The sequence below is a fragment of the Scyliorhinus canicula genome, chromosome 21 (genome assembly GCF_902713615.1).
Source record: "Scyliorhinus canicula chromosome 21, sScyCan1.1, whole genome shotgun sequence".
NCBI classification, from domain to species: Eukaryota; Metazoa; Chordata; class Chondrichthyes; order Carcharhiniformes; family Scyliorhinidae; genus Scyliorhinus; species Scyliorhinus canicula.
Genome location: NC_052166.1, coordinates 14,090,426 through 14,102,569, shown reverse-complemented (window position 1 = coordinate 14,102,569; position 12,144 = coordinate 14,090,426). Strand labels below are relative to the sequence as shown.

General features: G+C 46.3%; 1 protein-coding gene across 1 annotated transcript in view; it reads left to right on the top strand.

The window, feature by feature from the left end:
* The first annotated feature begins 11,579 nt into the window (after positions 1 to 11,579).
* LOC119955791 (alpha-1-microglobulin/bikunin precursor) overlaps positions 11,580 to 12,144 on the top strand; it is a 145,637-nt gene continuing 145,072 nt past the window's right edge. The window contains exon 1 of the mRNA XM_038782371.1: positions 11,580 to 11,792. Coding sequence (XP_038638299.1) covers positions 11,679 to 11,792 — 114 coding nt within the window. The 5' untranslated portion in view covers positions 11,580 to 11,678. The remainder of the gene's footprint in view (positions 11,793 to 12,144) is intronic.

Below are 12,144 nucleotides of genomic sequence, written 5' to 3'. Positions count from 1 at the left end.
CACCTTCCTGAAGAAAGCCTTAGGAATAAAAATCGGGAGGTTTTGGAGCACAAACAAGAACCTCGGGAGGACCGGCATTTTCACCGATTCCACCCGTCCCACCAATGATAGCGGGAGCGCATCCCACCTCCTAAAATCCACCTTCATCTGTTCCACCAGCTTGTGCAGATGGTCCCACCCCCACGCCACCTGAATGGCCAAATACTAAAAGTTCCCTCCCACCACCCTGAACAGCAACTCCCCCAGCCTCTCCTCCTACCCCCCTCGCTTGGATCAGAAAAATTTCACTCCTCCCCATATTTAATTTGTACCCTGAGAACCGGCCAAATTCCTCCAAAATACTCGGAAGTCCCCCCAATACCTTCCAACCGATCCAAAATGTAGAGAAGCAAGTCATCCCCATACAGCGAGATCCTATTCTCCACCGCCCTGTACTATCCCTTGCCATTCCCTTGACGATGTCAGTGCCATTGCCAATGGCTCAATAGCCAAGGCAAAGAGCAATGCGGAGAGTGGACATCCCTACCTCGTACCCCGATGCAGCCTGAGATATTCCGAGTCACCGGTTTGTCCATTCACTTGCTGCCAGCAATAACCGGACCCAATCTACAAACCCATGTCCAAACCCAAGCCGCCCCAGCACCTCCCACAAATAGCCCCACTCAACCCGATCAAAGGCCTTCTCCACATCCATGGCGACCACCACTCCACATTTCGTCCCTCTGGACAATTATAATATTCAGTAACCTCTTGACTCAACCCATTCTGATTCATTTTTCTTTTGGCACAAGCATATGAGATGATGTGACCTCTTCACGCAGTCCCATAAGGTTAGGGGTGAGGTATCCGGTGCTGAATTGAGTTCCAGATCGTGTTGTAATTCTTTTCTCACAAATTCAACAAATTCTTTATCAATTATCAACTAGATCCCAAGTCATCGGCCCATGATCAGAGAGAGTTATTGGTGAGATGTCGCTGTCAATTATTCTATGAACCTCTGACTTATTTGTAAAGAAATAGTCAATGCAAGAGTAAGAAGAGTGCCTGTTGGAGTAAAATGTAAAGTCTCTGCTACTGGGGTACAGGTGCTGCCCTGTGTCTACTAGCCCAGGTTCCATAACATGAATTCTCAATGATTTAGAACATAGAACATAGAACAGTACAGCACAGAACAGGCCCTTCGGCCCTTGATGTTGTGCCGAGCATTGTCCGAAACCAAGATCAAGCTATCCCACTCCTTGTCATTCTGGTGTGCTCCATGTGCCTATCCAATAACTGCTTGAAAGTTCCTAAAGTGTCTGACTCCACTATCACAGCAGGCAGTCCATTCCACACCCTAACCACGCTCTGAGTAAAGAACCTACCTCGGACATCCCTCCTATATCTCCCACACTGAACCTTATAGTTATGCCCCCTTGTAACAGCTACCTGAGCAAATAGTCTCTGAACGTCCACTCTATCTATCCCCCTCATCATCTTATAAGACCATAAGACATAGGAGTGGAAGTAAGGCCATTCGGCCCATCGAGTCCACTCCGCCATTCAATCATGGCTGATGGGCATTTCAACTCCACCTACCAGCATTCTCCCCGTAGCCCTTAATTCCTCTCGACATCAAGAATTTATCTATCTCTGCCTTGAAGCCATTTAGCGTCCCGGCCTCCACTGCACTCCGCGGCAATGAATTCCACAGGCCCACCACTCTCTGGCTGAAGAAATGTCTCCGCATTTCTGTTCTGAATTTACCCCCTCTAATTCTAAGGCTGTGCCCATGGGTCCTCGTCTCCTCGCCTAACGGAAACAGTTTCTTTGCGTCCACCCTTTCTAAGCCATGTATTATCTTGTAAGTTTCTATTAGATCTCCCCTTAACTTCTAAACTCCAATGAATACAATCCCAGGATCCTCAGCCGTTCCTCATATGTTATAAACCTCTATTATGTCACCTCTCATCCTCCTCCGCTCCAAAGCGAAAAGCCCTAGCTCCCTCAATCTTTCCTCATAAGACCTATCCTGCAAACTAGGCAGAATCCTGGTAAATCTCCTTTGCACCCTTTCCAATGCTTCCACATCCTTCCTATAATGAGGTGACCAGAACTGCACACAATACTCCAAATGTGGTCTCACCAGGGTCATGTACAATTGCAGCTTAACCCCGCGGCTCTTAAACTCAAGCCCCCTGTTAATAAACGCTAGCATACTATAGGCCTTCTTCACAGCTCTATCCACTTGAGTGGCAACCTTCAGAGATCTGTTGACATGAACCCCAAGATCTCTTTGTTCCTCCACATTCCTCAGAACCCTGCCGTTGACCCTGTAATCCGCATTCAAATTTTTTCTACCAAAATGAATCACCTCGCACTTATCAGGGTTAAACTCCATCTGCCATTTTTCGGCCCAGCTCTGCATCCTATCAATGTCTCTTTGCAGCCTACAACAGCCCTCCACCTCATCCACTACTCCACCAATCTTGGTGTCATCAGCAAATGTACTGACCCACCCTTCAGCCCCCTCCTCCAAGTCATTGATAAAAATCACAAATAGCAGAGGACCCAGCACTGATCCCTGTGGTACACCGCTAGTAACTGGTCTCCAGTCTGAAAAATTTCCATCCACCACCACCCTCTGTCTTCTATGTGATAGCCAGTTACTTATCCAATTGGCCAAATTTCCCTCTATCCCACACCTCCTTACTTTCTTCATAAGTCGACCATGGGGAAGATTTGCTCATCTTGGAGCAGGGGTTTGATGATCATAGAATTCCCATAGTCCAGAAGGAGACCATTCGGCCCATCGAGTCTGCACCAACCCTCCGAAAGAGCACTCTACCTAGGCCCACGTCCCTGCGCTATTCCTGTAACCCAACCCAACCTTTTGGACACGAAGGGACAATTGATCATGGCCAATCCATCGAATCTTTGGACTGTGGGAGGAAACAGGAGAACTCGGAGGAAACCCACTCAGACACCAGGGAGAACGTGCAAACTCCAGACAGTCATCCGAGGTCGGAATCAAACCCGGGCCCCTGGCGCTATGAGGCAGCAATACTAAACACTGATGCTGAGAGCCTGTCACCATGTGGGACTTAACAATTAAACTTCCCGCCCAATAAGAGCAGCAATTCTGTACTTTTATCTCAGGTTGAAGATATTTTTGATAAATTGTGGATCATCCTCATTTGGGGCATATACATTTATCAATGATACCTTGTCCCATCTGCTGTTCCATTCAGTAATATGAACCTGCTTTCATTGTCCTCATGATGGGGGTGGAATCTGAAATTCACCGATCTGTGGAATAAGATTGGAACACCTCCTTTTTTCCCTGATGCATGAGATGAAAATAATCTGCCCAGATTACAATGTCTGACAAATGTGTTTCTTGTAAAAATACAATTTTGCAGCTTAGATGTTTCAGCTGACAGTGTGTTTTTCTCCGAATAGAGTTATGTAACCCTTTCACATTATAGCTAATTACCTTTAACATCCATAACAATCTGTATTCCATTAACGTGGCAGGTGTACCCAGCTTGACAAAAGCCTATTTTCAGAGAAGAGAGTATTGAGAGAAGAGGCCTCACGGTAGCATGGTGGTTAGCATCAATGCTTCACAGCTCCAGGGTCCCAGGTTCGATTCCCGGCTGGGTCACTGTCTGTGTGGAGTCTGCACGTCCTCCCTGTGTGTGCGTGGGTTTCCTCCGGGTGCTCCGGTTTCCTCCCACAGTCCAAAGATGTGCGGGTTAGGTGGATTGGCCATGCTAAATTGCCCGTAGTGTAAGGTTAATGGGGGGATTGTTGGGTTACGGGTATACGGGTTACGTGGGTTTAAAGTAGGGTGATCATTGTTCGGCACAACATCGAGGGCCGAAGGGCCTGTTCTGTGCTGTACTGTTCTATGTTCTAGGTGTGGAGGAGAAAAAATGTAAAATGTGCAAATCGTAAAGTGGCTTTAACATTGTTCCTATGGGCACAAAAGGTTTAAGCACAAATTTGACCCATTTCCACCTGGGGCTAGGCCGAAAACGAAGATTATTTAAACCAACAAGAGAGAAGCTTAGCTTAGCGACTTGCTCTCCAACTTGTTAAGTATGTGATTGTGTATTATAAGGAATCTCCAGAGCAGAGATTTTGCCGCTCGGATCTTCAGCTGCATTGGTGACTGGGGTAGTGAACAAACTCTGTCATCTAAACAAGCACAACCGTCCGTGCTTGGCTATGGTCAGCTCAGACCGCCCCGCTCCCCACCCCCAGTTATGACCCCCTTCCAAACAATCCTGAATAAACAAACCAAGTGTATATTAAACAGAAAACATTTCCCAGCCCCAAAGAAGAGTTGGGTCAGCCAGCTAACAATACATTAGGGCGGCACAGTGACACAGTGGTTAGCATTGCTGCCTCACAGTGCCAGAGACCTGGCTTCAATTCCGACTTTGGGTGATTGTGTGCAGTTTGCACTTTCTCCCAGTGTCTGCGTGGGTTTCCTCCGGGTTTCTTCCCACAGTCTAAAGATGTGCAGGTTAGGTGGGTTGGCCACGATCAATTGCCCCCTAGTGTCCAAAGGTTGGGTGGGGTTATAGAGTTAGCAAGCGGATTGGACCAAGATAGGGTGCTCTTTCGGAGGGTTGATGTCGGCTCAGTGGGCCGAATGGCCTCCTTCTGCACTGTTAGGATCCTATCCTATCCTATTCTATTCTATTCTATTCTTTTCCATGTTTACACTGGATTACTTGAGCTGCAGCTATCAAAATGGCCACAATTGAGTTTTAGTAGCTAATGTACTTTAGTAGCATGGTTAATGTATAAGTTAAAGAGTCAGCAATTTGAACAGTTCCATTTGGTTCGCACTGATATCTGAGCCTCATCTCACCACTGCTTCATCACGTTTCTGAGGCAGACTCTCTATAACATGAAGCATCGGGCTGCTAAACAGGGAATCATGTCATCATTTATTTCTACCAGCAGTGTGCCAACCGCTGCGATTCATTTCTCTGTCCCTCACCCTCCTCGAAACTCACGCCTAGATGTTTCAGTCCCTCTGCCGCCTCCCAAGCCGATGAAAAGGTCTTGCTTCCCTCCTCGAGATGGACTCTCAGTAAAGTGTTTGGAATCTTATATCGTTCTCCCTGAGCTGCTTCTTCACATTGTCACAACCCCCTGGACACGGTCAATTCCAGGCCCACTCGTCCCAGAATCACAACACAACTCAATTAACCAATCATTCTTAGAAAAATACCTAATTAACTTAAAAGTTGCTGTTTGGTTTAGAAGAAGGTGAATTTTCAATCAGCTTTAAACAGAGGTTCTACTTGTAGGTACTTGCAGCTGGAGCTTGTTAATTAGTTAATTCGATTAGGCCAGTTTTCAGAGGCTAGATTCACAGTATGAAAGTGATCCAGCTACAGTGCAGGCTTTGTTTGCACTGGAGTGCTGAACTTGGTGCATTTGAGTGCTAGAGTGAGAGTTTGGTGACTGAGGGAGTGCTGAACTTGGTGCATTTGAGTGCTACAGTCAGAGTTTGGTGACTGAGGGAGTGCTGAATTTGGTGCATTTGAGTGCTAGAGTGAGAGTTTGGTGACTAAGGGAGTGCTGAATTTGGTGCATTTGAGTGCTAGAGTGAGAGTTTGGTGACTGAGGGAGTGCTGAATTTGGTGCATTTGAGTGCGATAGTGAGAGTTTGGTGACTGAGGGAGTGCTGAATTTGGTGCATTTGAGTGCGATAGTGAGAGTTTGGTGACTGAGGGAGTGCTGAATTTGGTGCATTTGAGTGCGATAGTGAGAGTTTGGTGGCTGAGGGAGTTAGGTGAGGAGGGAGCAAGGTGCTCGTTTCATTTCATTTCCTACATTTCCGCAAAGAGTGACAAGGGAGCCGGGAGTTTACAGAGAGTGCAGCTGACTGGGAGCAGAGTCAGAGGGCGGAGGTCCAGTTGGTCCACAGGGCAGCTACATTCTGTAAGGTAAGAGGGGATGGAGGCTAATGCAGTTGCATGCTCCTCCTGTAGGATGTGGGTGGTGAGGGATATCTCCGCTGACTATACCTGCTGGAAGTGCACCCAACTCCAGCTCTTCAGAGGGAACTGGAGCTGGAGCTGGATGAACTTCGGATCATCCGGGAGGCAGAGTGGGTAATAGACAAGAGTTACAGGGAGGTAACCACACCCAAGGTACAGGACAAGAGTAGCTGGGTTACAATCAGGGAAAGAAAACGAACAGGCAGACAGTGCAAGGACCCCTCATGGCCGTTTCCCTTCAAAACAAGAATACTGTTTTGGATGCTGTTGGGGGGGATGACCTATCGGGGGAAGGCCCTAGCGGCCAGGTCTCTGGCACTGAGTCTGGCTCTGGGGCTCAGAAGGGAAGGGGGGAGCATAGAAAAGCAATAGTAATAGGAGATTAAATGGTTAGGGGAATAGATAGGAGATTCTGTGGTCGCGAACGAGGCTCCCGGAATGTATGTTGCCTCCCGGGTGCCAGGGCCAGTGATGTCTCGGATCGTGTCTTCAGGATCCTGAAGGGGAGGGTGAGCAGCCAGAAGTCATGGTGCACATTGGTACCAACGACGTAGGTCGGAAAAGGGGTGTTGAAGTAATAAACGAGTTTAGGGAGTTAGGCTGGAAGTTAAAGGCCAGGACAGACAGAGTTGTCATCTCTGGTTTGTTGCCGGTGCCACGTGATAGCGAGGCTAGGAATAGGGAGAGAGTGCCGTTGAACACGTGGCTGCAGGAGTGGTGTAGGAGGGAGGGCTTCAGGTATTTGGATAATTGGAGTGCATTCTGGGGAAGGTGGGACCTGTACAAGCAGGGGAGGGTTGCATCTGAACCAGAGGGGCACCAATATCCTGGGAGGGAGGTTTTCTAGTACTCTTCGGGAGGGTTTAAACTAATATGGCAGGGGAATGGGAACCGGATTTGTAGTCCAGCAACTAAGGTAGCTGATGTTCAGGACGCCAAAGCGTGTAGTGAGGCAGTGGGGAAGGTAACACTGACAAAGGAGAGTACTTGCAGGCACAGAGATGGGTTGAAGTGTGTATACTTCAACGCAAGATGCATCAGGAATAAGGTGGGTGAACTTAAGGCATGGATCGGTACTTGGGACTACGATGTGGTGGCCATCACGGAAACTTGGGATAGAAGAGGGGCAGAAATGGTTGTTGGAGGTCCCTGGTTATAGATTTTTCAATAAGATTAGGGAGGATGGTAAAAGAGGTGGGGGGGGGGGGGGGGGTGGCATTGTTAATTAGAGATAGTATAACAGCTGCAGAAAGGCAGTTCGAGGAGGATCTGCCTACTGAGGTAGTATGGGTTGAAGTCAGAAATAAGAAAGGAGCAGTCACCTTGTTGGGAGTTTTCTATAGGCCCCCCAATAGCAGCAGAGATTTCATAGAATTTCATCGAATTTACAGTGCAGAAGGAGGCCATTCGGCCCATCGAGTCTGCACCGGCTCTTGGAAAGAGCACCCTACCCAAGCCCATATCTCCACCCTATCCCCATAACCCAGTAACCCCACCCAACACTAAGTGCAATTTTGGACACTAAGGGCAATTTATCACGGCCAATCCACCTAACCTGCGCATCTTTGGACTGTGGGAGGAAACCGGAGCACCCGGAGGAAACCCACGCACACACGGCGAGAACGTGCAGACTCCACACAGACAGTGACCCAAGCCGGGATTCGAACCTGGGACCCTGGAGCTGTGAAGCATTTGTGATATCCACAATGCTACCGTGCTGCCCTACATGTGGAGGAACAGATTTGGAAACAGATTTTGGAAAGGTGCAGAAGTCACAGGGTAGTAGTCATGGGTGACTTTAACTTCCCAAACATTGAGTGGAAACTCTTTTGATCAAATAGTTTGGATGGGGTGGTGTTTGTGCAGTGTCCAGGAAGCTTTTCTAACACAGTACGTATATTGTCTGACCAGAGGGAGGCCATATTGGATTTGGTACTTGGTAATGAACCAGGGCAAGTGATAGATTTATTAGTGGGGGAGCATTTTGGAGATAGTGACCACAATTCTGTGACTTTCACTTAGTAATGGAGAGGGATAGGTGCGTGCAACAGGGCAAGGTTTATAATTGGGGGAAGGGTAAATACGATGCTGTCAGACAAGAACTGAAGTGCATAAGTTGGGAACATAGATTGTCCGGGAAGGACACAACTGAAATGTGGAACTCGTTCAAGGAACAGATACTACGTGTCCTTGATATGTATGTCCCTGTCAGGCAGGGAAGAGATGGTCGAGTGAGGGAACCATGGTTGACAAGAGAGGTTGAATGTCTTGTTAAGAGGAAGAAGGAGACTTATGTAAGGCTGACTGTAGAAGTCAGGTATTTTAAATACACTTAATATAGGTAAGAAGACTGTTTAAGACAGAAATATCAATTCCCAGTTTTAAAATGAAAGAACCATACAATTTCCAAACTCAGTCATGAGTTTGCAAACACAGAAGTTTGATAAAAACATCACATTTTCCAAGGGCAAGGGCGGAATCCATAGCAACAAGGGATAAGGATGAAGCATTGTTCGGTTCTCACGCCGCTCGAGATTAGGTTGAATCATATCCCATAAATTATACAAGCTAAAAAAAATCTTGAACTATATTGCCTTGTTTTTAATAAATGGACAGTTAAAACATCGACTCAAATATAATATATATATGTATATATTTGATTCCAACATTCTCAGTGAAACAATCTTATAAAAGACAGTTTGAGTTGTATGTTCTGAAATATGCCTAGCCTAGCAATATGAGATAACATGAGGTCTCCATGGTGGCAATAGGTAGGTCAGCATTAGACCAGTTTTTGCTGGTTTTGATAAAGCACAATATCCCATGAGAAACATACCAATAAGCAACAATTAGAAGTGGCGTTACATTGTCATGATGGACGGCTTGTTATCAAATCAAGTGTGTTTTGAATATAGCTTAAACCAATTAGGATTATATTGGGGTGTGATCGGATCGCTTAAGACAGATATCAAAGAGTATATCCATGGATGATTTGACCACCATTTTTAGTGAAGTGAAGTGAAGTGAAGTGAAGTGAAGTGAAGAGACGAGAGACGACAGAAAGACAAGTCAGAAAGGCAAGAAGACAGACAAGTCAGAGAGACAAAGAGAACAAGACAGAAAGAGAGAGAGAGAGAGAGTAAAGGAAGAGAATTAGAAAGAGTTCTGTATTCCTATTTCATTTTCATACTTTAACTTCAGCCTTTGACTTTTAAAGTTGTGTTCAGGCTATTGTCTCAGAAGATAATTCCTGTGAATTTTTGAAGAAAATCAAATTGTCTACAAACTACCTTTTAAATCATTTCCAAGTTGTAACCAATGAACTTTGAATAAAACAATTCTTATTTGCACCTGACAAGTTTTAAACTTGCTTTTCTACTGAGTTTCAGCAATGTCTCACCAACAACCGGCAACCGTAAATTAAAACAAAACTGGATCCAGAAATCTTAAGATGAGATACTTCTCACTGAAGAAATAAGGTTCAGACGGCGCTGGAGGGATACAAGATATCCAGGAGGGAACTGAAGAAAGGGATTAGGAGAGCTAAGAGAGGGCATGAAAAATGTTTGGTGGGTAGGATCAAGGAAAACCCCAAGGCCTTTTACACATATGTGAGAAATATGAGAATGACTAGAGCGAGGGTAGGTCCGATCAAGGACAGTAGCAGGAAAGTGTGTATTGAGTCTGAAGAGATAGGAGAGGTCTTGAACGAGTACTTTTCTTCAGTATTTACAAATGAGAGGGGCCATATTGTTGGAGAGGACAGTGTGAAACAGACTGGTAAGCTTGAGGAGATACTTGTTTGTAAGGAAGATATGATGGGCATTTTGAAAAACTTGAGGATAGACACGTCCCCTGGGCCTGACGGGAAATATCCAAGGATTCTATGGGAAGCAAGAGATAAAATTGCAGAGCCTTTGGCAATGATCTTTTCGTCCTCATTGTCAACAGGGGTGGTACCAGGGGATTGGAGAGTGACGAATGTCGTGCCCCTGTTCAAAAAAGGGAATAGGGATAACCCTGGGAATTACAGGCCAGTTAGTCTTACTTCAGTGGTTGGCAAAGTAATGGAAAGGGTACTGAGGGATAGGATTTCTGAGCATCTGGAAAGACACTGCTTGATTAGGGATAGTCAGCATGGATTGGGAGGGGTAGGTCTTGCCTCACTTTGAGGAGGTGAACAAGCACGTGGATGAAAGTAAAGCAGTGAATGTAGTGTACATGGATTTTAGTAAGGTATTTGATAAGGTCGGCTTATGCAGAAAGTAAGGAGGCATTGGATAGTGGGGAATTTGGCCAGTCGGATAACGAACAGGCTAACCAATAGAAGTCAGAGTGATGGTGGATGGCAAATATTCAGCCTGGAGCCCAGTTACCAGTGGCGTACCGCAGGGATCAGTTCTGGGTCCTCTGCTGTTTGTGATTTTCATTAATGACTTGGATGAGGGCGTTGAACGGTGGGTCAGTAAATTTGCAGACAATACGAAGATTGGTGGAGTTGTGGATAGTGAGGAGGGCTGTTGTCGGCTGCAAAGAGACATAGATAGGATCCAGAGCTGGGCTGAGAAGTGGCAGATGGAGTTTAACTCTGAAGAGTGTGAGTTTGTCCATTTTGGAAGGACAAATATGAATGCGGAATGCAGGGTTAACGGTAGGGTTCTTGGCAATGTGGAGGAGCACAGAGATCTTGGGGTCTATGTTCATAGATCTTTGAAAGATGCCACTCAAGTGGATAGAGCTGTGCAGAAGGCCTATGGTGTGCTAGCGGTCATTAGCAGAAGGATTGAATTTAAGAGCCATGAGGTGATGATGCAGCTGTACAAAACCTTGGTAAGGCCACATTTGGAGCACTGAGTGCAGTTCTGGTTGCCTCATATTAGGAAGCATGTGGAAGCTTTGGAAAAGGTGCAAAGGAGATTTACCAGGATGCTGCCTGGAATGGAGAGTAGGTCTTACGAGGAAAGGTTGAGGGTGAAAGGCCTTTTCTCATTAGAACGGAGAAGGATGAGGGGCGACTTGATAGAGGTTTATAAGATGATCAGGGGAATAGATAGAGTAGACAGTCAGAGACTTTTTCCCCGGGTGGAATAAACCATTACAAGGGGACATAAATTTAAGGTGAATAGTGGAAGATATAGGGGGGATGTCAGAGGTAGGTTCTTTACCCAGAGAGTAGTGGGGGCATGGAATGCACTGCCTGTGGAAGTAGTTGAGTCGGAAACATTAGGGACCTTCAAGCGGCTATTGGATAGGTACATGGATTACGGTAGAATGCTGGGGTGTAGATTGATTTGTTCTTCATCTAGGACAAAGGTTCGGCACAACATCGTGGGCTGAAGGGCCTGTTCTGTGTTGTATTTTCTACATTCTATGTTCTAATAAGCAACAAATGGGTGATAGCCACCTAATCCACTGCCTCTTCCCTACACTCTCCATGTACAATGTCTGATCTGTTTGCAGATTGTCTGGTCTGTTCTCAGCGAATTTGTTCTCCTCTCAGTCGGACCATCACGCTGCGATTAACAATTAACAAGAAATATCAACAATGGATATTTGACTAACTCTCGATATACATAACCTGGGATTGGGAAATTTCGAGGCAGACAGCTCCCTGTTGCTCCGGGTGATCAGTCTATTCTGTTATTCTGGACAGTCTCGAGGTGACCAGAGAAAATGTGGTGTGGTGTTGTGCTGCTGTTGGCTGTGCTCTCCCTACAGACCGGAGCTGCCGTCCCACTGAATGCGACCGACAATGAACAAGTTCAGGAAAACTTTGATTTGAATCAGGTAATCAATGCCAGATTAATGCAGCAACTCTGGGTTCCTGAGTTTGGGGACTGTAGTTCTTTTTTAAAAATTCATTTATGAGATGTGAGTGTTTCTTGCCCATGCCGAATTGCCCTTGCGAAGGTGGTGGTGAGCTGCCTTCTTGAGCTGCTGCAGTCTATGCGGTGCAGGTACACCACTGTGCTGTTAGGGAGGGAGTCTCAGGGTTTTGACCCAGTGACAGTGAAGGAACGGCACCGACCCTCTGAAAGAACACACCACCCTGGCCTACAACCCAGCCCCATCCCCGCAACCCCACCCAACCTGGGTAACATTAAGGTTTGGGCTGATAAGTGGCAAATACCATTTGTGC